At 38.3% G+C, this 23,632-nt stretch overlaps 2 protein-coding genes across 3 annotated transcripts in view; one reads left to right on the top strand and one right to left on the bottom strand.

Moving 5' to 3' along the window:
• Positions 1 to 2,901: 2,901 nt before the first annotated feature.
• Positions 2,902 to 7,528, bottom strand: dhrs1 (dehydrogenase/reductase (SDR family) member 1). Of its 2 annotated transcripts, none has more exons than XM_037786343.1 (9): positions 7,375 to 7,528; positions 5,625 to 5,773; positions 5,356 to 5,499; positions 4,593 to 4,672; positions 4,146 to 4,278; positions 3,872 to 4,012; positions 3,717 to 3,786; positions 3,442 to 3,522; positions 2,902 to 3,337 (listed from the first exon to the last, which is right to left on the bottom strand). In XM_037786343.1, the coding sequence occupies exons 2-9, from the start codon at positions 5,766 to 5,768 to the stop codon at positions 3,201 to 3,203; spliced, it is 930 nt and encodes a 309-aa protein (XP_037642271.1). In that variant the 5' UTR covers positions 5,769 to 5,773; positions 7,375 to 7,528; the 3' UTR covers positions 2,902 to 3,200. The 2 variants fall into 2 exon arrangements, with proteins under 2 accessions (XP_037642271.1, XP_037642272.1); XM_037786344.1 differs by having other exon boundaries at positions 7,380 to 7,508.
• Positions 7,529 to 11,645: 4,117 nt separating this feature from the next.
• Positions 11,646 to 23,632, top strand: part of LOC119497892 (golgin subfamily A member 4-like) — a 43,329-nt gene continuing 31,342 nt past the window's right edge. The window contains exons 1-28 of the mRNA XM_037786315.1: positions 11,646 to 11,885; positions 12,058 to 12,131; positions 12,224 to 12,268; positions 12,375 to 12,399; positions 12,525 to 12,593; positions 12,680 to 12,769; positions 12,880 to 12,948; positions 13,721 to 13,813; positions 14,052 to 14,138; positions 14,253 to 14,351; positions 15,559 to 15,624; positions 15,727 to 15,816; positions 15,925 to 16,011; positions 16,105 to 16,194; positions 16,354 to 16,443; positions 17,661 to 17,747; positions 17,874 to 17,936; positions 18,027 to 18,089; positions 18,180 to 18,248; positions 18,411 to 18,494; positions 19,508 to 19,594; positions 20,031 to 20,114; positions 20,225 to 20,284; positions 20,384 to 20,473; positions 20,604 to 20,693; positions 20,772 to 20,861; positions 20,940 to 21,002; positions 21,092 to 21,154. Of these exons, the coding sequence (XP_037642243.1) occupies positions 11,810 to 11,885; positions 12,058 to 12,131; positions 12,224 to 12,268; positions 12,375 to 12,399; positions 12,525 to 12,593; positions 12,680 to 12,769; positions 12,880 to 12,948; positions 13,721 to 13,813; positions 14,052 to 14,138; positions 14,253 to 14,351; positions 15,559 to 15,624; positions 15,727 to 15,816; positions 15,925 to 16,011; positions 16,105 to 16,194; positions 16,354 to 16,443; positions 17,661 to 17,747; positions 17,874 to 17,936; positions 18,027 to 18,089; positions 18,180 to 18,248; positions 18,411 to 18,494; positions 19,508 to 19,594; positions 20,031 to 20,114; positions 20,225 to 20,284; positions 20,384 to 20,473; positions 20,604 to 20,693; positions 20,772 to 20,861; positions 20,940 to 21,002; positions 21,092 to 21,154 (2,143 nt within the window). The 5' untranslated portion in view covers positions 11,646 to 11,809. The remainder of the gene's footprint in view (positions 11,886 to 12,057; positions 12,132 to 12,223; positions 12,269 to 12,374; positions 12,400 to 12,524; positions 12,594 to 12,679; positions 12,770 to 12,879; positions 12,949 to 13,720; positions 13,814 to 14,051; positions 14,139 to 14,252; positions 14,352 to 15,558; positions 15,625 to 15,726; positions 15,817 to 15,924; positions 16,012 to 16,104; positions 16,195 to 16,353; positions 16,444 to 17,660; positions 17,748 to 17,873; positions 17,937 to 18,026; positions 18,090 to 18,179; positions 18,249 to 18,410; positions 18,495 to 19,507; positions 19,595 to 20,030; positions 20,115 to 20,224; positions 20,285 to 20,383; positions 20,474 to 20,603; positions 20,694 to 20,771; positions 20,862 to 20,939; positions 21,003 to 21,091; positions 21,155 to 23,632) is intronic.

The raw sequence follows: 23,632 nt of genomic DNA, 5'->3' as shown, positions 1-23,632 counted from the left end.
ATACCTGTGTGTTTGGTGTACGGGGCAAGCGTTGCTGTGCAGACCACAACTAGGGGGGCCAAAATTTATGGAGAGCCTAAATTGATATAGATGGCCGGATCAAAATTTGCAAGGGGCCAGATTTGGCCCGCGGGCCTTGAGTTTGACACGTGTTATAGAGCTTTTGAGTTATCAGTCCAGGGCCATAGCAGCCACCAGAGGCCACTGTATGCTTTCTGAGAATTTTAGCAACATGAGAGAAGTTACCAATACATTTAGAAAAATATGACATCCAGGTATTTAGTTTTAGACTCAGTTACTACTTTTGAGCCAACAAATAACTAATTAAAGAAGACATTATTTCCTCATGATACATTTTTTTTTGCTGGCAGTATAGAGAAGCCTTTGAAACACCATTTGAAGGTTTCAAGTTGAGGATTACAACTTACAGAAAATAAAAGTGAACTGTTAATTGAACATTTAAGTCGATAAATAAAATAAGAAAAATCCAAATAATTAAAAGCATTTTAAATTTGCGCTGGGGGGCTTGACCTCAGTATCTCTAAAACCATGGCTAAGACCCTGTATCATTTCCAGAGGTTCTTACAAGAACTAGCTTGCAGTCTGTTATATTTGTCTTTGTATTACAGACAAGATCACAGTAATCAGCAGTATTCCAGTGATACTGTGTCCTTCAGCAGTGTGCTGAATTCCCATCAGCTTCAGACATGATGTCCTGTCACTGAAAACAAGGCAGCTGTACTTTAGTGATATATATCTCACAGTCAGAGGTAACAATTACAATCCATTGTTAATGCTAAATAATAATATAATATAGACAAGATGTAGATATTAATCTTTCTGCAAGAGATTCAACCCTCTTTATTAAAGACATATCTCCTTTTATCAGTTTGAAGATGCTATCGCTTTGTTATTTTGCAACAAGGAATGAGAAGTGTAAACAGCAGCGAGTAAACATTTCTTTATTTAATCAGTTGTGAGTTAGCCAGTCAAATACCATAGTAGCAGTAGTAGTAGTAGTAATAGTAGTGCTATGTGTGTATATATATATATATATATATATATATATACATTTAATAGAAATATAACAATCAAATGCAAAAATAAGTAGAAAAGTACACAAGCATTTATATGTATCTAAAATGTTTCATCTTTGGATAATTGTGATTTTGTATACTTTTTAAGAAAATACATCTTATGTAGTAATAATAATAAATTCCCATTTTCACATTTGTGTGTCTTCATCCACAGCTGACATTAGTGTGAATGTGCTAGTGCATCCTTCATGCTTACTTCGTTTACCTCAAACTTCATAGAGTACATTCATAGAGCCTTCATTAAGTACTCAAGTAGGAATAGATGTATATTAGGGGTGTCGCGATATACCCGTACCGACGATAACCGTAATATTTAAAAATTAAATGTTGTCATCATGTTAATAATACACATATGATAATATTGTGTAAATAACATAGCACCTCTTAAATCATTCTATATATACGTTATGGTTACAGACCCTCTCTCCACCTCCCTATACTCGTATTTTGAGTATAATTTATTTGCCAAAAAAGGGCACAATAAAGAAGATAAATAAAAAAGAATTTGACTGATTATTATTTTTCAAAAATGTTCAATAAATATCGAGATAATATCGTTTTCTTGAATTCTTTTGGCCGCGATAATCGTGTAGTGAAATCATGACAGCCCTAAACCAAAAGTGATCCGTAAAAAAACAAACTGTTCAATGAGTGTACAAACAGAACCGTGGGCTCGTTGAACTGTTGCACCATTATTAAATATAGGCCTGCTAATTATTCGATGAGGTGCCAGAGACATAAGAAGCAATTATCTGAACATAGGCCTACTTGACCATTAAGTAGCCTGCCTTATTTCATGTATAAAATCAGTGTTATGGCTTCATATAATGTAAAAATATCATTCATTACTATCAATCAATCAATCTATTTATATATTTGAAATTCAAACACATTGGAAATTGTTATGTTTTCCTTCTCCCTATAATGTGCAAAACAAACCGAACTGAAACCAAAACCATGACCCCAAAAAAGAATCGTCAGTCTAAATTGTTTGGTTTCTTGTCACCCGTTAGCTATTAAAAATGGATTTGATATTGACATGGTTACTATACATCAGATCGGCACATACGGGTACTTCGCAAAAAGTCAAGGCCACGGCCCCTTTTGGGGGATAGAAAACCAAAGATCCCATAAACTTCGATGCAATTTGACGTATATTTGGATTGTAAGTTTGTATCCATTCATCTCTTGTTATACAAATGTTAGTTCTATACACATCTCTAATAATTATTTTGGGACCTTGCCTGAACCTGAGCGTTCGCGATACCTTAATAAATTAAGGTTGATCGCCGTCATGTCCCTTCAGTCTTCCCCCGTCCAACACAGTGGCCAGATATTGCTTATCCAGACATCTATACGTATTTGATTGAATCACATTAGGCTAAATGTTGTCTGTAAATAACCAACCTGTTAATAGCCAACTGTTTGATCTATAGGCTGAGATTTAGTTGGAGACGACAGTCTGATGCTGCTGTAACGTGAATGTATGACAGTATTACTGCAGCAGCCTCACACAAGCTAATGTTAGCTAGCCATGCTAGTCACTGTCACCAGCATCATTTAGCCATTTACCACACTGACTAACGTGAATATTCACGTGTCGTATGTGCCTGAAATCTACTGTATGTGAAAGCCTGGATTAACCTACTACACAACAGCTCCTTTGACAGCGAGTTTCTTTCCCCAAAACAGGAGCTCAGCCTCGGTGATGACGCAATGCTGGTCTGGTCTATAGCTTGAAGCCATTAAGCCCCTCTATTATTATATATCTTTGTTAGGACACGGCAGGGGAACAAATCAGAGATCAGCATTTTTCGATTTATTGTTGGTGCAACCAACTACACAGCAACTCTTTGGCACAGCGTTATTACTATTACCAGTTTGTTTAAAGTAGAAGTTTGGAGACATGTTTCTACTTCTTCTGTTTACGCTGTTACCGTCTATGAGGGACACGGGATTGTTTTCCCCCAAAAGGGGGCGTGGGCATGCGCGTCTACTCTGGATGAAGTATTGCCGGTCTGATGTATAGGTTTAGCTAGAATTTGGACCATGTAGTTGAAACACAGTATGATACTGTCACTTCAGTGCGGCTATAGCAAATGCTTAGAAGCGGCTATTAGCCAGGGTGAGCACAAAGCGTGGCACGCGTAGGAATGAAGGGACAACATATGACATCCAGGAGAGATATGGGACCTGGCCCAGGAGGAATTTTATGGAAGTGTAATCAGCTACATTCCGTCCTGGAAATAAACAGATGAACAAAATTAGAATCATGTGACTGTACATAATAGTAAGTTCAAATAAAAAAACAAAAAAACACTTAAGACAGCTGATACAAACTCACCATCAACATCTTTTATCCCGTAGCGCCTTGCCAGGTCACAAGTCATGAGCACTTTCCCAGTCATTGACATCAGATGTTTATCTTTCAGGCAGAAACAGAAACCAAGGTGTGCTTTGTTTGAAAATGAACAAGACTCTAACAAAATCTGTTGAACCAGTTAATGCTTATCAGCAATAAAAAAACAGTTTCTGAAAGCATGTTACAATGAACAACATGTGCAGATCAAATATGTGCTGACTGTGAGGTGAATACCATCTCATACTGTATAATCCTACCTTTTGCCAGGTTGACGATGCACATTCCACTCACTTCTGTGGTTTCCCCGTTGGCAAACATATCTCTAACCTGAGCAAAAGAAAATCCAGAGATTTAACAATAAAAAAACAAGTAGCTGCCGGGGATGAGGACTTGCTGTTAGATAAGAGTCTACCTTGGTATCTGCACCCTCTGGTGCTTTCTCCAAAACTAACTGAGACACCAGCTCTGTTCGTACCGCTCCCGGCCACAGACTGACAGAAGCCACCCCCCTACTTTTCAGCTCAACAGCCATGTCTGCCGCCAGCCTGTCACACTGGAAACAAACCACAAAACAAAACAGGTTTTTATGACACCAACTGCCCTAATTATACAGCACATGTACTTGTGTTCAATGAGATTCGGGTCTTGATAACATAAATCTGGGACTTAATGAGAGGAGAACTTACTGCGGCTTTGCCAACACCATATGGCACGTTGAAGAGATACCGCAGCCCCCCAATAGATGAAATGGTGATTATCAAGCCCCGACCTTGAGCCACCATCATCCGGGATGCATAAACGGAGAAGAAATAGTGGCCCCTGCCAGATAAATAAAAATGGAAATTAGTCAAGTTATTATTATCCGCAGTTGTAAAATACATCTCATAAACGGCAATTGAATACTGCTTGACTTTACAGTAAAACACATCACACTATGTTTCCTATCACTTTCCCGGTTTCTTGTTCTGTTATGTATTCTGAAAGAGCTACTACAGACAGAAGACTCATGCTGAACTAAAAAGAGACAAAAACACATTGAGTAACAGCTAATGCCCGGAAAACTGTCACGCGTCACGAAGGGATGACTCAGTGGACTTACAGTATCAGACAATGACTAAGCACAAAACGCATACCTCAGGCCGGTGTTGTTGATGGAATCCCACATTGAGGGATCAATTTCCCAGAACTTGGTCCCCATATTCTCGAAGATAGCCTGGAATAATCATGTCATAATAATAATCAATAATAATCATGTTTAAAGTTCAGGTAAAAAGGTCACACAGTGGGCAGTTTATGGGTCATGTCTAGAGGTGGTTAAGGTTAGACATTGACCTCGAATAGTTATGGTTAGGCATTGACCTCGAATGGTTAAGGTTAGGCATTGACCTTGAATGGTTAGGGTGACCTCAAATAGTTAAGGTTAGACAATGACCATGATAGGTTATGGTTAGAAATTGGCCTCGAATGGTTAAGGTTAGGCATTGACCTTGAATAGTTAAGGTTAGACATTGACCTCAAATGTTAAAGGTTAGGCATTGACCTCAAATAGTTAAGGTTAGGCATTGACCTTGAATAGGTAAGGTTAGGCATTGACCTTGAATGGTTAAGGTCAGACATTGACCTTGAATAGGTAGAGTGACCTCGAATTGTTAAGGTTAGGCATTGACCTTGAATGGTTAAGGTTAGACATTGACATCGAATGGTTAAGGTTAGGATAGGCTGCGGGCAGCGAGTCTCGCAAGACTCTTTCCACGTTTTTGCAATTTTTAACAATGTGCGAGTTACCTTCTAAACAAGACCCAGTTTATGGTTAGTGATTTTAATGTTGTCAAGTGTTCCACAAGGAATTCAAGTATGTGATACACCTGGTGTTTCATGTCAGTCCAGTATATCTACCTGTACTCCAGCATAGGCGTTGTTAACCAGGACATCCAGTCTGCCATCCTGTTCACGTTTGATCCGTTCAAACAGGTCTTTGATGTCTTCGTCTTTTGTAGAATCACAGATAACCGGCACACAGTTTCCACCCCTCTCCTTGACCTGTGTTGAGAACAAACACATCAGCTGTGAACTATGTAGAGACTAATCCTGACTGAAACACTGCTAGGTTACCTAACAGCCGTCTGATTTAGCCCTTATAAGAAATCCACGCTCAAAAATGTCACCTGTGCAGCGGTTTCTTTCAGAGTCTTCTCCTGGCGTCCTGTGATGTAGACCGTGGCTCCGGCCTCAGACAGCTGGAGGGCTATTCCCCTACCGATGCCTCTGGAGGCACCTGTTACCACACACACCCAGCCAGACAAGGACATTTTCCCTGGGGGGGGGGAAACAACAAAACATACAACAAGTAGTAAGCTCACACGCAAACTAAGTACGGAATAATGTACAGCGAGCCAGTCATTGTTGCGAAATAAAGCCCGACAGGACGATGCCGCACGCCTGTACATTATCCCGCTTATTACACGGCTACTTACTTAAGAAATCAATAATTGATACAAAACGGTCGACAGAGTCCGACATCAGAGCTGTGCCCATGGCAACGGTCTGCTATACATAGCAACGGTCTGCTATACATAGCTTCGGTCTGCTATACACAGCAACGGTCTGCTATACATAGCTTCGGTCTGCTATATATAGCAACGGTCTGCTATAAAGAAATAACAGACTGCAGAACGCCGTGATTAACCAATCAGAATCGAGTATTCAACAACGCCGTGTAATAAATAAGGGATAATGTACAGCGAGCCGGTCATTGTTGTGAAAGAATCCCAGACAGGTTGATGCCGCACCCCGACGTCTCTCATCGCCCTGAAGGGATTTCTTTCACAATAATGACCGGCTAGCTGTACATTATCGACTGCTTATTTAAGAAATCAAAAATTTGACACAAAAACGATCCGCCAGAGTCCGACATCAGAACTGCGCCCAAAGCAACGGTCTGCTATACATAGCAACGGTCTGCTTGCTTCCATTTTTCCCTTTTTCCCCTGTTAAAAGGTTTTTTTTTTGTGTGGAGTTTTTCCTTATCTGATGAGAGGGTCGCACTGTAAAGGACAGAGGGTGTCGTATCCTGTACAGATTGTAAAACCCCCCCGAGGCAAATTTGTGATTTGTTTTTTGTGGCTATACACATAAAATTGAGCTGACTTGACTTGACTTGACCTGAGGTGACTATAAAGAACTAACAGACCGCAGAATGCTGTGATTGACCAATCAGAATCAAGTATTCAACAACGCCGTGTAATAAAAATAGATAAGATTGATGGAGGTGTGTCAGTTATGTGTGACAAGAGGTCAACTGGAAAATAAAAAAAATTGGAGCATAGTTGCACCAATGACTTTGCACTATTGGCACCCCCACTGTCCACAGTCCACTTGAAATCTGTAACTAATTTTTGGCCTTACACAACTATATTTAGGCCAGTCACTGTTATTCAACAGTATAAACATGTGCAGTCAACACTGCTTGTATCAGTGATCATGATTTATCAGTGATAAGTTATGAATGTAGGTCAACTTTGCTCCAAATCACATAATTGTAAAAGTACATGCACACTATAAAATGTCATAACAAGGCTATATTGCTAAATATAACAGGAGGAAAATGCAACATAATAAAAGCTCACTATTTATTGAGACACTCACGTGTTGACAGACACATCTGTTTCTCATATAACGAGAAAAACAAATAATAAATTAATGTGAACAACATGTTTGCCCTAGATAACAAAACGCCTTTCATAACGTGAAAGATTCAGTCAAAGCCTAAAGACTTTTAGCAGACACTGACAGCTCCTATAGCTGGATGATTTGATTAAGTAACATTGTAATTAATCAGTGTCGAGACTGTTATTTAACACATATTGTAAAATAAACTATAAAATCTAATGCACAATTGCATAAAGACATCCCTACCTTACTCCACAGAAAGCTGGTTTGTCAAGTTGCAATAGTAGTTAGTCGGAGGACACCGACAAGGAAACGTTTCGGTGCAAATGTCACGGCTGGCTGCTGCTGCTGCTGTTATGACTCTTTAATAGCCTCAAGCTACAATGTGAACAATGTGATCTCTACAAGGCACCGTATCATCGCGCGTAATATCGCGAGAAGACGCCAGACGAAGCGAGAAGAGAGTGGAGTAGTGATGAGCTTTAACTATTTCGTTAAATGCCTTAAAAACAATTGCAGGTGTCGTGTTTTAACCCATACGGTGTGCTACTTTGCTTGTTAACAATATATTCCGATTTTAACACAGTTGTAAGCTGTTGTGGTTTAGTTTAAATAACAGTTTATGTAACGATAGGCCCCAAATCAGTGAACTATCTCACTGTCGGAGTTGGAGGTGATCTTTGTTTTAACTCACAGTACACACATGATGGTGCTGTAGTCTTCTTCATTTTACAGGTCCACAAATATCATGGTAATTAGGTAATAGATAATTTAGATAATTAGTAAGTATCTTATTTGAAATTTCTTTGGAATTACTGCCAAATTAACCCAATATTTACCTAAAAATTATATTTATATTATAAACATTATTTACTAATTATTTGTTTATTTATTTTGCACAATTTAAGACTGCAACATAACAAAAAAATAAATGAATGATATACAGTGCAGGAAAGAAGAGGCAAAAACCCACTGGGCTTATCTGAAGCCTCCACCTAGAAACAAGATTAATATAAAGAAATAATATGACTACATAATAGTGATAACAAACAATTAGGACAATATATATATATATATATAATAACAATAACAATACAGTAAATATATCAAAAAAGACAAGTGTGGGTGTGTTTGTTTTGTGTGGAAGTGTATGGTTAGTGTTTGTGAGGAGGATATTGATTTAAATATCTATAAAGAGTTCTGGGTAATCTGATACATGGACTACATGGGGGAAAAGCAATTACAAAACAGCAATTATATGACCCTTTAAGCGACTTTGAAACATTTGACAGATGAACAGTTTTTTGATAGATGTGAAAAGCTACTCTATAATTTGGTTCTCCTAAATCTTATCGAAAACTGACCTCTACTAGTGAGAAATTTAAGAGGATGAAGATCTAGAGATTGGGTTACTCATTTATATTCTGCTATTTCCCAATAGCTGGTAATTTATTTAATACATTTCCAGGAAAAGAATATAAAGTTAATTTATATGCTTTATTTCCATGTCTGGTGGTAAATATAAAATAATAGTAAAATAATTAGCAAACAATTTTTTTTTAATAAACTCACTGAATCATGACATCAGCTACCAGGTTACATTTGTGTAGACAATAAGTCACACAATGGTGAGATTTGTGCCTGATCAGAAGTGTCTTCTATTAGTTTTGGTTTTCCTTTCACGAGCCTAAGGGCCCTATTTTAACGATTATATGCTATTTTAGCATATAATTATTAAATAATGTTTATAATAAAGTAATTTTTTGGATAAATTTGGAGGTAAATATTGGGGTAATATGGCAGTAATTCCAAAGAAATTTCAAATAGGTTACTTGCCAATTATTATCTAATTACCATGAAATTTGCGGACCTGTAAAATGAAGTGTTACCTAGTCTTCCTAAAAATATGTGTTTGAGGGCCTACTGTATGTATTCATAGTAGAAGTAGTGCTAAATAATGGTGTTTGTTTTGGCCTGTGTTGATTTCATTTGTGTGCCTTTGATAGAGGAGAGAAGCTGGAGTTATGGGGTCTGTGCTGCCTATTTGCAGCTGTTAAACTGCTGCAATATTAACATAAATGGAAATTCTGCACTCTCCCTAGTTAATACTTAACTGACCAAACACTGTGCTGCAGAGCTGATGTCAAGCTGATAAATAACCATGTGATGTGATCTACAGGAACGTGCACTCTTCTTGCTGCTGTGGTGATGTTACTGATGTAATCACAGCATGTATTTTATCTGTCCTATAATGTGTAACTAATTGTTCCTATGTTATTATTCCCGGCGTATCTATTCTGTTGGCACGTTGGTGTGTGGTTTGTTGGGTTGGCATCAAGATTCAACGTAAAAATAAGGGCTACTGGTTTGAAAAGGTTTCTTCCTACTAAATAATTTGAATCAAGTCTTTCAAGAGTAACGTAACTGTATTGTAGGCATACTTTGTATACTGTTCCCTATTGTTTTTGTATCACCAGTTAAATACTGTACATTAAGAGGGGCCCTGAAAGAGAGCTCTGCCCCCTCCTGCCAGTCCCATCTTTGCATCAGACCTTTGGACAGTAATGCCAAAAAGATTTAGTTTGGATCCCTGAAGAAAGCCCCAAGGCAGTTGTACAGTGGGCTTACATCATTTAGTGACTGTAGGGACATGTTATAGGTGTATTCCCCATTTGATTTACGTTGAAATACTTGGAAAATATGGTTGCTGCAGTGGTTAACAGGAAGAATGCTCTATATTGGTCTTGCTTTTAATAAGACGTAAACAATGCTGACCATTACTTCTACTTATTTTGGAGCAGCAGGATCTCTGTGATTGGCCTTTTTTTTTTACGGAGGACATTTTAACATGCCACAGTCACATAAAACAAGTTTGCAATAGAGACAAATTATTGAACATATACTTTCTATCACCTGATTAATAGTTGAGAACTCCCCATACAAATAAATTGTTACTCAGCATTCCTAATTTGCCATTTTGTCTAAACATCTGGTATCATGTCACAAACAATGACTTAAATAGATATATAAAAATACTAGCCTAGGGTTACGTGGTCATTACTCATTACTTGCTGAGCAAATATGTTTTATCACCCGATAGTGGGTAGAGGTCCTGGTTACCGGAATCCAATTGCAAAACAAAAGAGCAGAATCAACATATTTAGTCAATCATTATCATTATCATTCACTTTACGGGAAACCAGACCATCTTGTAAACATTGGAAGAAGCTCAGATCCCAAGTCAAACAAAGCAAAGTCAAACTCACGATAGCATCATAGTTGACACAACTCTTTTACAGTTTGCAAATATCAGCTTTCCCAAAGATTTTAATTTCTTGCTTTTTGAAAGAACAGCAGATGGCAGCGTTCGAAATGATTCAAAAACGAACAGCATGTTTCTCAAAGTCACACAGCATATATACCTCTAGAATGTGATACTTTATATTGTATTTTTAGAGCATTTATTTTTGGTAACACTTCATTTTACAGGTCCGTAAATTTCATGGTAATTAGGTGATAATTAGCAAGTAACCTATTTGAAATTTCTTTGGAATTACTGCCAAATTACCCCAATATTTACCTCAAAATGTATAAAAAATTACTTAATTATAAACATTATTTAATAATTATATGCTAAAATAGCATATAATCGTTAAAATAGGGCCCTTAGGCTCGTGAAAGGAAAACCAAAACTAATAGAAGACACTTCTGATCAGGCACAAATCTCACCATTGTGTGACTTATTGTCTACACAAATGTAACCTGGTAGCTAATGTCATGATTCAGGGAGTTTTTTAAAGAAATTTCCAATAAGTTATTTGATAATTATCATCTATTTACCAGAAATAAAGCATATGAATTAACTTTGTATTCTTTTCCTTGAAATGTATTAAATAATTTACCAGCTATTGGGAAATAGCAGAATATAATTATTAAATAATGTTTATAATAATGTAACTTTCGATCAATTTTGAGGTGAATATTTGGGTAATTTGGCAGTAATACCAAAGAAATTTCAAATAGGTTACTTGCTAATTATCACGTAATTACCATGAAATTTCCGGACCCGTAAAATGAAGTGTTACCAAATAACTTTTTTATCATATTTAACTCAAAGTTACCTACTGCAGCTTTAAATTTTACATTTGTTAAAATTATTTGTTATCTGTTATGGACAGATTAGCATCAGGACTGACTCTGTTGCCATGGAGACATTATAGAAAGATGGACTGAATGGTACAGTCGCACACAAAGTATTCTTTTCTGCACATTGTAAAAATGAACTACATATTGCAGTATTCGTCAGCCTTAGCCAAATGCTGGTGGCACTCCGACCTTGATTGAGTGTTACCACAATGTTTTCTGAAGACAAATAAATATTATGCAATATTGTACCTAATGCAACCTCTTCTTCTTTGCATGGACTTCGGTCATAAAATCAGTCTGTGTTTTTAACACTCCTGGTATTTTTCTTTGTCTCATACATTTTGTAATTAGATTTAGTATATATAATATATGTGGCAACTTTTCATACATAGCTTTTAGCTTTTTGTACGGGTAGTCATTGGTTTGCGCCCCCTTTTTTGGGATGCTGCCTCTACCACCACCCCCGGATATTGATCATTCAGTGGTGTATAAAAAGCATAAGATAGGAGAGAGAAGATTTTAGACAAACGGTACGATGGCTGGGGGTTCTCGCTTCATTTGGATTCCCGTCCTTCTCTCCTGTGTCTTTCAAGCTTCTGACAACAGACATGGTAAGTCAAGTGCAATTTTATTTATATACCCCACGATCACAAATCACAAATTTACCTTAAAATCAGAGAAGGTACAGTATATAGAGCTAATAAGCAGTGAATTCAATGTAAATATTTTAAACTCAGACAGTTACATTCAGTTGATCATGTTGAATTGTCTCTGTTTTCTCAGTCCGTCAGGAGGAGATTCAATTAATTGGACGCTCAGATAATCCAGAGGTGGACCGCATCCTTTCAAACATCCCAGTGAGTCCCCAAAACTGTGACTTATCCAGTGAGATAAAACACATTTATGGGCAATCCTTGTAACGCTCTATCTTCTACCTTGTTGACTTCAGATAACCCTACCAGAAGGAATTGATCCCAGGAATATAAATGTGACTGTATGTAACAAGAAAAATTACAAAGTTAAACGTTTATAACATAAAAATATTCAAGATTTTTTTTATATTTATGTCAACCAATCTAATATATTTTGTTCCTTCACAGTCAATTACTATCAAAACTTGTACCGGTGAGTGGTTCTTAAAGTAAAGTCTCCCAATTCAAATGCTCACAATGGTTTTAGGCTGATGTAAAGGACATACTATTGTGACATACTCTCTATTATCTTCCTGAATGACTAACATGCCTTGCCAGGTGTGAAGGAGCAGCTGGTGCAGCTTAACACGCAGCTTCAGCAGACAATTCTCCGCAACATCCAACTGGGTGAGTATTCCTCCTTTTACAAGCTGAGGTGGATCACCAGTTAGGACTGGTGGGTTTACTGATGTTACCTGTGCTCTTTCTGACAGGCAATGAAGCCTTCGGGTCGAGGAGGGAACTCAGACAGCTGCAACTGCAGCTTGCCACATGCAGCTCGACAGCCTCAGCTATAACTGGCTGTAAGTGTTTGATTGTAAATCATACTCTACATATACAGTATGGCTCATATACCATGATACCATTGGAATTACATAACCAATGTTAAACTGTGTCTTTAATTCCTGGACAGCTTATCAAGCCCAGTTACTCAACAAGATGAAACAGCTTCTGGAGAGATTTGATAGTGATACATTTCTGAGTAAGTTTACTTAAGAGTTAGTGTCTTGTTTATTGTTTTGCAGCACATGTCATAATTTCTTTAAAGAGGACCTATTGTGCTTATCTCCAGGTTCATACTTGTATTTGGGGTTTCTACTGGAACATGTTTACATGCTTTAATGTTCAAAAAAACACTTTACTTTTCTCATACCGGCTGCAGCACCTGGCTGCAGCACCTGTTTTCACCCTCCGTCTGAAACACTCTGTTTGAGCTCTTGCCCCGTCCTCCCTAAAAGCAGAGTCTGCTCTGATTGGTCGACCGAACCAAACTCTTTGGACTCCGCTCTAACTAGTTTTGTTTGAGGGCGTGCCAAACTAGCTGCTAGGCAGGTATTGTGAAAATGTGTTACTTGGTGACATCACCACGTTACGGAAGAAAAGGCGGGACTTCAAGCGAGGCATTTCAGGCAAACCCCCAGGAAGAGCGCCAGGCATTGAAACAAATTTTGCATAGAGGCCAAACGGTGGTACTACAACTTCTGTGTCTTTCATAGGATTGAACTGGGCCAGTATCCAGTTCTCTTTATACATCCATGGTTTCAGGCTGTTCAGATGCAGTGTTTCTGTAGGGGGAAAGTAACTCCCTGTGGTGTGGATTTTGGGCTTTGTAACTTTACAGACCTTTTACATGCACAAAAAACTACAAAACACATTTAAGGAAAGGGGGGAAAAGCACAATAGGTCCTCTTTAAATGCCTTATCTTATAGCAATGAGTTTTGATTTAATCTAATATAAATGTTTTTTTTTCTAGTCCTGAACATTATTGCACTCACCAGGGAGGTGAATACATTACAGAAGAAGATCAATCATGCTGCTAATGCTACTGAAACTACTGACATCCATGGTGAGTGTTGTATTGCTTTACTACATGAGCTGGCAAAGTCTTTACAATTAAGCACTATACCCGTTACTGTCGATACAATAATCTCCAATATCATTTTTTAACTTGGCTCCCACTGCTTGATATTTTCACCTGCAATGCTCATTATGTTGGGAGCTTCAGTGAGAATGGTGTCGTCGGCTCAATCAGCTAAAATGTCTTTTAATTCCAATGTTTGATTATGTGAACTTGTGTCTCACAGTTCTGCAGAGAGAGCTGCAACAGAAGATCAATGAACTAAGCGTAAAGAAGCAGCAGATCGAAAGAAGCCACACCAACTCGGCGCTGAGTAAGATTTGTAGAACAGTGGTGACGTCTCAAGATGCTGATCCATTTTGATTTGTACAAACTATATATGTAAGCTATACATAAATGGTTCTGATGTGACTCGTGTTTTGTTCAGTTCTTCAGATCATCTCACTGCAAAATGAGATCTGGGATTTGGAACAGACTGGATCAAGAAGAGGAGAAACTAATCCTCAGCCTGACAAGAGAATTCTGGGTAAAATTGTTACCAACTTGACTGAAATACTTGCATCATAAGTTATGACAGTCCTTAATTCAGGCAGTACATCTCAAGCATAAGTGAGGCTTTTGAGACAAGAACACATTTTTCCTTTTACAAATCAAAAGTTGAATTCATAAATAAAGCGCACCATTGTTTCAATTTAATACACTTTGCTGCTACAACCTTACTTGGTCTGGTATTACCAGTAGCTTATGTGACTAATGTTAGTGTTAAAGGAACAGTGTTGCTGCATTTAGGGGGATCAATTAGCAGAAATGGAATATAATATTCATACCTATATTTTCCATTAGTGTATATTCACCTGAAACTAAGAATCGTTGTGTTTCCGTTAGCTTAGAATGAGTCCTTCATATCTACATAGGGAGCGGGTCCTCTTCACGGAGTCCACCATGTTGCTCCGCCATGTTTCTACAGTAGCCCAGAACGGACAAACTAAACACTGGCTCTAGAGAGAGCCTTTCGAGTTTTTATGTTACGTGAAGGCCACCGTAGTTCTCCGACACGCTTGTGAAACTGCGGTAGAGCCGCAGAGTGCAAAACCGTGGTAACGCCAGCCACTGTCTGACTTCCATTGCTCCTAAACTAGTGTTGTTATGGTAAGGATGACCTCTGAGCGAGGCGAACGGTGTTACCCCGGTTTTGCACTCAGCAGCTCACCAGCCCCTTCTCAGTCCCAGGGCGTTAAATAGCGAGGCTTTGGTGGTTGCCGTTCGGTACCACCGCACACGGCACCCTTTTGCACTGGTATGAAACGCACCGGGCGTTCCATTAACTATAATGTAAACCCATCTGTCATTTAATTTTTACGTTACAATCAACTGTTTGTTCAACTTTCATTTTCACTGTACATATGTCGTAATTTTAAGCCCAACCATGTAGCTCTTTCCTAAACCTAACTATAGTGGTTTTGTTGCCTAATCCTAAAGTGACGCAAAGGGTAACTATAGTGGTTTTGATGCCGAAAATAGCGTGACGCCGAGGGGCGGTATGTGACGAGTTATGATGAGAATGTGTTGGGCTCACGTTAGCGCAGTCTTGGAAAGGGAGGAGTGGGCGGAGGGGTACTCAGTTGGTTGCGATTTACAACCACACCGCTAGATGCCGCCAAATCCTACACACTGTACTTTTAAATGTCTGTGTTTATGATTTGTTCTCTGCTTGATCACTTTCACTTCATCAGCTCTACAAGCACAGCTGGACGGGAAGATCAGTGAGCTGCGAAGCAAAGGAGACGCAGACTCAGCTAGTCAGTACATCTCTCCACATCCGTCAACATTTTCTTCATAGCTACGGGAACAATGTTAAAGATGTAACTTTTCCTGACACACATTTTCTGTTGGTCCTCCAGTGCTGCAGCTGACTTTTGTGCACAGTAAGATCGTGGCGATTCAGAGGCTCATCAGTTACCACATTGAGGAATCCAGAACTAAAGCTGCTGGCGAGTCCCTATACTTTGTGTCTTGATATCTCATCGTGTTGTAGCTCCCGTTCTTATCTTGTATCAGACATGCTTGATACTAAAACGTCATGTTTGTTTCTTCGTCAGATTACCAGAGGCAGTGGAGGCAAAAAGTTGAGCTCCTTAAAAAAAAGATTTTACAGTTGACTCGTGAGGAGAATAACCAAGACCTTAGTAAGTGTGCAACTCAACAAAATGCAGTTTCTTTGTTGTTATGGTTGTGTTTACTACAGCATTCATTTGACATCTTTTATCTCTCTTCTCCAGCCCAGGAAATTTTTAAGCTGCAGGCAGAAGTGGATCGTCTTAGACTGTTAATGACGAATGCCAAAAAGACAACTGATGCCCGAATTAAAGGCGAGCAGTTCTATGAAACTTAATTTTCTTAAATTTGAAAGTTGAAAGTGTGCTTGTCTAATGTGGGATTATGAAATGATAAACTAGAAACAAATGGTATAGTTATTCTAACAGCTAAGTCAGAAAAGCATAAATAATTTATTTTTTTACCCATCCTAGAGCTAAGAGTTATTTTGGAGGAAGAGAAGAAACAACAAGAAAACTTACAGAAACACCTCGAGGAAGCAGATTATGCCCAGGCACAACTGAGTAAGTATGAGTATGAGAAAGAGACTGATTTCTGCCCTTAAAGTGTATTTTTTTAAATCTTTCTATTTTAAATGTTGTGTTACCTCCACAAGAAAAAAACAAAACAAAGCACCCATATACAGCATACATATAGGCTGCACAACCAATTTGACTGTTATCAGGCCATTAAAAGTGCATAATCAGTTGTTATATGCCTCATAGTTGTGGGTCATTAGGGGCCTACTATGTTGTCAAAATGAAAGCAAAACTTAAAAGCAATACGTTCTAACACGTTGTAAAAATGTATGAAACGTTACGTTTTGAATACAAACAAACTTCTTTAGGTTTAGGCAACAAAAGCACTTGGTTAGGTTTAGTAAAAAAAACAAAACACAGTGTTTTTAGAATAACTTTATTATAAATGTAGAATAAATACATTTCTTTATTTTTTTTGTACTTATTTAAATTTCTTTATTTGTATTATTAATTATTTTCTTGCTAAGTCCGTTATCTGATTTCATATACTTTTTCTCTCTTATTTAATTTTAGTTTTCTAGTTATTTACTTTTCTTAATTAGTTAATTTACTATTTCTTTTTTTTTTTTTTTCATTTTTTATTTCTTTTTCCATTTCATGTGACCAAGACCAACATGGGGAGGTGGGTGGGGGGTAGGAGGGGAAGGGATATTTCCTTTTCTGTTTTTTATTTAATTTAAGGACAATGTGTTATGTTCTACATTTGTTAAGATGACTTTTGCTTGGTCTATAAAAAAAAACTCATTAAAAAAGATTTGAAAGAGAATAACTACATTTCAGAAGTGAAACTTAAAGCTGCAGTAGGTAGAATTGGAGCAAATATTATATTATTTTTATAAAACGGTCACTATATCCCTACAGTAGTGCATGAGACAGATAATCTGTTGCAGGTAATGCAGCTGCCTCTGATGAATGAACAGCCAATAGGAACTGTGTATACTACAGCGGCTGACTTCTGCTTCTGCTCCTGTCATAATTACTACGGTCGCTAGAGGTCGCCTCTTCTTTAATACCTTCTTTTGGTGATCGCCCATGTGAATAGATGACACTAGTGGATGTGCAGGGCCCTTCTGACCCATATCCATGAGCCTTATAACCACTGATAATGCCCATTTAATGACCTGATAAAAGTCTAATCAGCTGTATACCACCTCCAAAAGTTAAAGTGTAAACATTGGAGTCTTTTCCTTTACTTTGACCAGTCGTGAAAATCCTCGGCCTGATGAAAGAGGTGAGAGAGCTGGATGGTGATCAGCAACACCAGACGACATCAACAAGTCAAGGCACCAGTGAGTCCTCTACTACTTCCAAGGTTAAAGTCAGGCTGAAAAGCAGCTGATAACTGCCAAAAAAATAAATAAATTTGGTACTCACACTTGGACTCAAACATCTAATGTTTCATTGTTTTAAATCAGCTCTTCAGACTGTGCTTCAAGCCAAAGAAAGGGAATTTGCCAAAGCTCAGGAGGAAATAAATGGTGAGCGCGTTTAAAACTTCTCCGAAAACTTCAAAACACAATTTCAGTTGAGCGTTTCGATGACCTGACTTCATCTTTCTGACACAACAGAGCTGCAAAGGAAACTGCGTTTAAGGAGTGAAAAATGTTCTGGTCTTGAGGAAAGATATGAGGGTAAGTTGTAAATATGACTTCAGCTGAAGGCTCTGACGAGTCAAGTTGTAGTTTCAGTCTTATTTAGTTTAATGTGTGTGTTTCTATCAGAGGTAAAGACTGAATTTGAACAGAAGATTGCAGAACTGAACAGAACCGGAGACTCCAAAGCAGCACTCGGTGAGTAGCGTTACACTACAGCATTGCCATTATAGCCTCAGTACAGTGCTGTGTTCACATATAGCTGAAAACCTCTCCATTTGACATGAGAGCTGTCTCCTGCTCAGTTTGTTTCTGAAGTATAAGCTGTGTAGTGATGTCTGCTCTGTTTATCTGAGTCAGTTCTGAACGTGATAAACCTGCATGATGATGTGAAGACTCTGACGGACCTGATCTCCACCACACAGGATCCAGACAGGATCTTAGGTGAGCGTTTGACACTGCAAATTTGTATTTGTCTTAAAGGGATAGTTCGGGTGTTTTGAGTTGGGATTGTATGAGGTACTTATCCATAGTCGGTGAATTACTTACAGTAGATGACGGTCGGCACGCCCCCAGTTTGGAGAAGCAGACAGAGGTTACCGCACGGAAGCAAAGCAATGTACTGCTGTGGACGGGGCCGACAGCAAAACGTATTTTAGCCTCCTAAAAGAAAGGCCCACCTAAAAAATCAATATCAGTTTAAGTGTACGCTATATTCAGAATATTTACACTGCTTCACCTTGCCATCAGACAGCCCTTTCCAAAGGAGAACTGAAGCTGTTTTCTATGCTCTCGCCAAAGCAACCAGACTCCATTGAAAAAAACTGTAATTTTACCTCGCATAATACGGGGGTTGCTGGTCTACCGCTGCCTCGATTGGTTAGTTTGTGTGTGTTATTGTGTAACTTTGGTGAATCTGGACTAACCAAAGTCACACAATAACATAAACAAACTAACTGACTGAGGCAGCGATACACCAGTGTTCTGCAAGGTAAAATTACAGTTTTTGGTTGCTTTGGTGAGAGCATAGAAAACAGCTTCAGTTCCCTGTCGGAGACACAGACTGTATAGCTGTCTGACGACAAGGTAAACCAGCGAAAATATTCTAAATATAGCGTACACTTAAACTGATATAGATTCTTTTAGGTGGCTAGAATACGTTTTGCGGCCGGCCCCGTCCACAGCAGTACATTGCATTGGTTCCATGCGGTAATTCCTGTCTGCTTCTCCAACTTGGGAGCTCGCCGACTGTCATCTACTGTAGATTATACACTGACTATGGATAAGTACCTCATACAACCCCAAGCTCAAAACACCGAAACTATGCCTTTAATGCAATATTTACTCTGGCATTGTGAAATGTATATTCAGAGTTTCCACTGGGTTTGACAAAACTTTCTTATTGAACTTTCTTTTCCTTCCTTAATTCATCAGTTTCCCTCTCTGTCTCCTCACAGAGCTGCAGAGGCAGCTGCAGGAGAAGCAAGACGAACTGAACTCCAAGACTGCGGACATAGAGAGCCTGATTCCCCACCCAAAAATAAGTGAGCTCAAATAAGTGTCCTTAAACATTCAGCTGCAGATAAGCATTTCTTTAGATTACAGTGTTAACGTCATGTCACTGCATGCTGTAACAGTAAAACAAAACCCCAAAATAAATGCATTGTTCATGACTGATGTTAGCATCGTTGAACGTCCAAGACTTAAAACAAGGTCTAGATTTTGATCATGTTTAAATGCTGATCCTTTGACATATACAGTAGAATCAAGTTGGCATGAAGCAAGTTTCAAGTCAGGAGGAATTAATAACTCTACGCTCATTTGGGCACTAATTACTAAATAAACAGGATTATATTTACAGAATGAAACATCATCAGATCAGAGGGTCTTTAAGTTGTTTTGTTGGTGGTGACATAAATAGAGACCAGTCAGTAGTTGCTGTTAACAGATTCAGTCAAACTCACTGCATGTTTGTTTCAGTTTTAACAGTCATTGAGCTGCAGAATGAGATATGGGAGCTTCAGAAAAAGGCTGCCAACGGGACCACCGGTGGCCTTGTAGAAGGTTAGTCTTATTTAAAATGCCACTTCAGGCATTCAGGGTGACATTATTTGACTGTCAAGTTAGAAATGACGAAATATAATCTACATTAAAGACTATTTACTTTGTCCTAGAGTTGCAGACCAGATTGGATGGCCTAATCAGTGATATAGGCGACGACAACACAAAACAGAGTGAGTTTGAAATCATTCTGAGAAATTCCTACAGTCTTATTACAGTATATTTAGTAGTAAACTAAATTGTTTTGCCCTCTCTGTTGTGGTGTGCTTCAGTGCTGAAGATCATAACGCTGCAGAGTCAGGTGGAGCAGCTGCAGAGACGGTTGTCAGACCTCCAGACGTTAGGAGCCACTCAGGTAACCCGTAAGTATCTCTAATGATTCTTTACAAATCCCCAAGCAAACAAATCATGACCGGCTGCTAAGGTTGTCTGTAATATTGTTATTATGGTTCCTGATCTTCTGCATGTAACTAATAAATATGTTTGTCTCAGAGCTCACAAATGATCTTGCAACCAAGAAGGAAGAGCTGCAGAAATATGTCAACGAGCTGAATGAGAAGAATCAGACAAACGCCAGATTGAGTAAGTAGAAGTAAGTAAGTATTGAAGAAATATTGTGAAATGTTTCCCCGTATCATATCTTCTTTCTGTGTTCTTAAGTTCTGGCAACCACTGATCTGCGCAACCAACTCAGAAACCTAGAGAAAGAAAAGCACGATGAGAGCAAAACAACGTCTGCTGCAATCACTAGTGAGTGTCTTGTTTCCCTTTGACATTATTGAGTTCATGTATTAGCAGCTCAGCTGAAGCATACCATACTTTTTCTAGAGCTGAGAGAACAACTGAAGGCAACAGTGGAGGAGCACTCTAGTGATCAAGCTGAGATCAAGGGTAAGTTCAGTACTAGAATGTGTACGTTTCTGCAAGAAGAAACAAAGAAGATTAAGTTGAATATGAATGTGTTTTTTTTTATGTACTAGCTCTGCAGAATAAACTGAACCAGACTGAGGGACAGTGTTCCAGTTTCGAGGACAATCTTAAAGGTGAGTGTAGTTGACTTGTTATTTACTGTCCCTGCTGGCCAATAATGTCACACCCTTTTGACTCCATTGTGGGAAATTAATGAGTTTAAGGTTTTTTATTTGAGTAATTGTTAGAAATAGGAGTCGTCACATCTTTTTCTGTCAATTTTAGCAAATGTTTGGATTTAGTGCCAATCAGCTTTAGAACCGATTCCAGTCAAAGAAGAACTATTATGCTTATTTTCAGGTTCATACTTGTGTTTTGAGTTTCTACTGGTTTCCACTAGAACAACATCAACTGAACCAAACTCTTTGGAATCCGCTCCAGCTCTGTTTCTAACTAGCTTTGTTTGACGGCGTGCCAAACTAGCCGATATGCAAATGTGTAACTTGGTGACATCACCACGTTACGGAAGAAAAGGCGGGACTTCAAGCGAGGCATTTCTTGCAGTTCAGTAGCAGTGTTTCTGTGGGGGAGAGTAACTCCCTTTGGTGCGGACTTTGGGCTTTGGAGACCTTTAAATCCACAAAATACTACATAACCCATTTTTTTATCGTGTTTTTGTAGTTCCAAAGTTCATCAATATTGGGGACTATTTACCCCCTGAAAATTGGGAACAATTAACATTCATTCATTTAAGGGCAATAGTGCTGCTTTGACCTGTCCCTGCAGCGTAACATCTGGGTATCAATTCTGAGTTGTTTTTGCCATATATAACAGCATCATCTGCATAAAGGGATACACACATAATCGTGTGATAGCCAGATAGCCTGCACAAGTGGCTCAAAAGGTGAAGTGAATAATAATGAGGGAGAGGGGGAAACCCTGGCAGATGTTTCCTGTCAAAACCACGACTATTGGATTAGCATAAAGAAACTTGTATCTTAGGAATGTATTGTTCACAGTCCTCAGATAGCCAAATTTAAGGCATTCAAATGTTTTATCTATTTGTGTCTGTGGGATCAACAGTTGTTACAAATATGTCCAAACGTGTGTGTAGATCTGCAGAACAACCTGGATGCCAAAATGAAGGAACTGCAGTCCAAATCCGATTCTGTAACTTCGTTTGGTGAGTTGGTGGAGCTGGGTTAGCAAACAGTGAATTTGATTAATTGAGAAAATAAATACAATAATTGTGTCGTGATCTTCATATAAAGTCTGAAGGATAAGGAAAAACTTTAGACATTTTGAATACCGTTCTTTAGTTTAACTGCTTTTAAATGTGGTTCTTTCAGCTCTTCAGGTTTCCACATTAACCCTGCAACTGGAGGAGCTAAAGAAACAACTACAAAACACTGAATCTGAAACCAAGATAAAAGGTCAGTGTGTGTGTGTGTGTTTCATTGTCACTATACAGTCAGTAATATTGCCAATATATTGATATATTCCATCTTTGCTTGATATGAACTATATACCGTTTCTGAGATATTTAGTTTCCATCCAAAAAATTTTTTGTTTTTGTTCTGCAGAACTTCAAAAAATGATAGATGAGAAAAAGAATGAGCTGGCCAAAAAAACAGAAGAGCTGAAAGAAAGAAGTTCTCAACCACAAAGAAGTGAGTAAAACATGATTAACAACCCACTGGAAGAGTCATTGAATCATATGTGTAATCAAGATGGGAGGTTATACATGCCAGAATATGATTATCAACTCTTTTTCCAGTACTACAGATCATTACATTACAAACAGAGATTGAGAAGTTGGCGAATGTGGCAGCAAATGACACAGATTACAATAAGATTAAAGGTGAGTGACAGCAACACATCTCAAGTCTCAAGCAATAACATTTCATAACCTCCAAATGTTTTGATGAACAGTGAAAACAAAAATGTGCTCACGTGAATTAATGTCGTTCTACTCTTTGTCTGCAGCACTCCAAGACCATCTGAATAATTTGATTGACGGAATTCAAGATGAAAACAATGAAAATACTAAACTGAGTGAGTAATAAGTTCATTTATTCCATCATTGTTGATCGTGCTGTCGTTTCCACTGAGTTCATTTAATCCCATGTTTCTTCTGTTTAAGTGTTTAAAATCTTGGCTCAACGAGATGAAATAGCAAGATTGGAGAAGCAAGAAAATAGTCAGACACAAGCAGCTATGGAGAAAATTAAAGGTAGGAAGCAGCAGATACTTGTCAAATACTTATTCTGAATACGTCTTCATACATTTTGAGGAAATAAAACGTACATTCTGTCTTTCTTGAAGATCTGGAGAATGAACTGGAGGACATCAGAAATCAGATAAAAGAAAAGACAATGGTGCTGGACTCAAGTGATACAAGGATTTCTGATTTGTGTAAGTGTTCAGTTTTGGTCAGAAAACAAAACTGAATTATCTGTTTGGCATCAGAATACTAAAAGTAGCTTGTTTTGTCCTTTTCTTTTTTTTTTAGCGACTCAGATAATGGAACTTCGCAAGAAAATCAAACCACTGGAAGACGAGATATCCGACCTGAAAGATACAAACGCTGAGAACGTCCAAGGTAAATGTTT

Source organism: Sebastes umbrosus, chromosome 12 (assembly GCF_015220745.1).
Source record: "Sebastes umbrosus isolate fSebUmb1 chromosome 12, fSebUmb1.pri, whole genome shotgun sequence".
NCBI lineage: Eukaryota > Metazoa > Chordata > Actinopteri > Perciformes > Sebastidae > Sebastes > Sebastes umbrosus.
This window is presented reverse-complemented; position numbering and strand designations above follow the sequence as displayed.